Source organism: Zingiber officinale, chromosome 11B (genome assembly GCF_018446385.1).
Source record: "Zingiber officinale cultivar Zhangliang chromosome 11B, Zo_v1.1, whole genome shotgun sequence".
NCBI classification, from domain to species: domain Eukaryota; kingdom Viridiplantae; phylum Streptophyta; class Magnoliopsida; order Zingiberales; family Zingiberaceae; genus Zingiber; species Zingiber officinale.
Genome location: NC_056007.1, coordinates 84,531,525 through 84,533,684, shown reverse-complemented (window position 1 = coordinate 84,533,684; position 2,160 = coordinate 84,531,525). Strand labels below are relative to the sequence as shown.

The window sequence follows — 2,160 nt, the reverse complement described above, 5'->3', positions numbered from 1 at the left end:
TGGGAGTTGCATCAATTTCAAGTTTGTGAATGCTATGCAAGGAGAATCCACCATGTGAATGCATAGTTCTATCTGTTTGCTTATTAGCAAGCATTGGTCAGTCTATTTCAGAACCTAATTTATCACAACAAAACCTAATAAGCCTAATTATTTAAGAGAATCCTTTGAATTAGGCAGTAACTGGCATTACCAATTCAGATATCATTTTCTGTAATATATCCAAACTCATCTAATTCTGATCACTTGCTTCCTGTAATAAAAAATGATGAATCAGGTAACAGAGTAGACCAGAAAATCAACTTCAAGAATCATGCTATATAAATATATATGCTAACTTTAAGGAGCATTATTACATGACAAGAAGGGTTAATCCTCTTCTTTATTATTCATATAAATGGTTTCATAAATAACATAAAGCCATTCCTCTTCAATGAAGGAGTTGAAGATGGCTTGGAGTAATATAACACTTTACTTGTGTACCTATATGGCTTTACAAACCAAATCATGAATTACTAATCTGTGTGAGAGACCTAACCTAAACTTATAAAACCTGTGTAGACCTACAAATCGTTCCCACAGAATTTGATCATTCATCCACACGAGAGGGAAAGAGAACTGCAGTAATACTCGAAAGGCTTAAAGCACTGAGCCTTGATCTAGTAACCCTTTGTCGTATCGGCGCATTTGGAGCCTCTTCTTCGTGGCCATCGGCATCTTCCTTGGAGACACGGTTTGAAATTGGAGTGGCAAAAGCAAAATGCATTTCTTTAGCAATTGAGGTCTGAAATTAAGTCACCAAAAATTTAGTTAGCAAATTGTAGAATTAGGAAGATTGTAAAAGGCTTAGGATGCATAAAGGAATGGCACTCACAGCTTGACTCAGAGTCTTGGATAGCAAGAGGAGTTGGCTTAGGTCACTATGATCGACCCTACATAATATTTTTACCTAGAAGAAGATTATAATGTCAAATATTAGAGAGAATTCGAGCAAGATTATAATGTCCAAGGAAACAAGGAACTGAATGAGTACCAGAACATCTAGAGGCAGTGCCTCCAGGTGATTCGATCTCTCCATTGTCGACCTTCTGCACAGCTTTTTAGAGGATGATGATGAACCACAATGTGGGGAAAAATCTGCAGACTTGGATAAAACAACTCTTTTTCTCCCCAAAGTGCTTGTGCTACGAACAAATTTTACCCCAGCCGGAATAGATTCTTCTGCCGAACCCAAATAGTTGGAACAAACAGGACTGGGCGATTCTGCTTCCTGAGAATCTCTTGCTGACATTTTCGTCTCAATTCTCGCTATATAAACCCTACGAGGGAAACTATAATTTTTCAGGTAAATTGAAGGAAAAGAACAAGTCTTATCAAAAAAGACTCAAATAATAAATTGTAAAAAACTCAGCGTTCGAAAAAAAATCAAAAGGCGACAATCGGATGGAGATGAAAAGGGGATTAATATATCTTAAATTTTAGATAATAAAAGAAAAATCAATAGCAATAGGAACCAATAGGACGAGTCAACAAAGAACTATCAATTTTTTTCCCAAAAAAAAAATAGAGGAATAAATTGAACTTACAGCAACCAAGAAGAAGGAATGTAAGACTTCAAATACAAAGAGCGTCCGGAATCCTTGTTCAAATCATAAACTCTCCTCTCCTCAAATCTCGATATGAAAGGCTTCGGATTTTTCGTATTTAAAAAAGTTTTTTTTGCTCGGAAACTGCCCGGAATCCCAGCCAAAGATGAGCACAAAAATCTGACAAAATAATATATGAAAAATCGGATCGAACGTGGATCTTTTAAAATATTTGGGCTCCCGCCTTCCGACCGCCCCAAACTGGACCCACCAATGGGTATCCGAGGCGCACGTGGCGAGATCGTGACGGTGGAAGAACTAGCCGTTGGGGGTTGGGGCGACGGGTCTATTGTGGCGGCGCGTGGTTGGCGGACAGAGCGGTGACAATTAGATACGCTGACCTGGCGGTGATGTCGGTAGCCGAGGGCGGCTTGTGGAACACGTTACGATATGGAGACCCAACACGTTTCATCACCGACAACACGGTTTGGCCCACGATAAGCCCAATATGGCTCGTGGTTTGGCCCACGTGATTTGCAGTTCATAAATCAATGACATGGCTCATTAGGCAAATTCC

The 2,160-nt window shown here is 39.4% G+C and overlaps 1 protein-coding gene across 2 annotated transcripts; it reads right to left on the bottom strand.

The window, feature by feature from the left end:
• Positions 1-285: 285 nt before the first annotated feature.
• On the bottom strand, positions 286-1,774 carry LOC122034699 (F-box protein At1g61340-like). Of its 2 annotated transcripts, none has more exons than XM_042594034.1 (4): positions 1,584-1,774; positions 1,031-1,328; positions 872-946; positions 286-781 (listed from the first exon to the last, which is right to left on the bottom strand). In XM_042594034.1, exons 2-4 carry the CDS (start codon positions 1,286-1,288, stop codon positions 587-589), a joined length of 528 nt encoding a protein of 175 aa, XP_042449968.1. In that variant the 5' UTR covers positions 1,289-1,328; positions 1,584-1,774; the 3' UTR covers positions 286-586. The 2 variants fall into 2 exon arrangements, with proteins under 2 accessions (XP_042449968.1, XP_042449967.1); XM_042594033.1 differs by having other exon boundaries at positions 1,031-1,316.
• Positions 1,775-2,160: the final 386 nt, after the last annotated feature.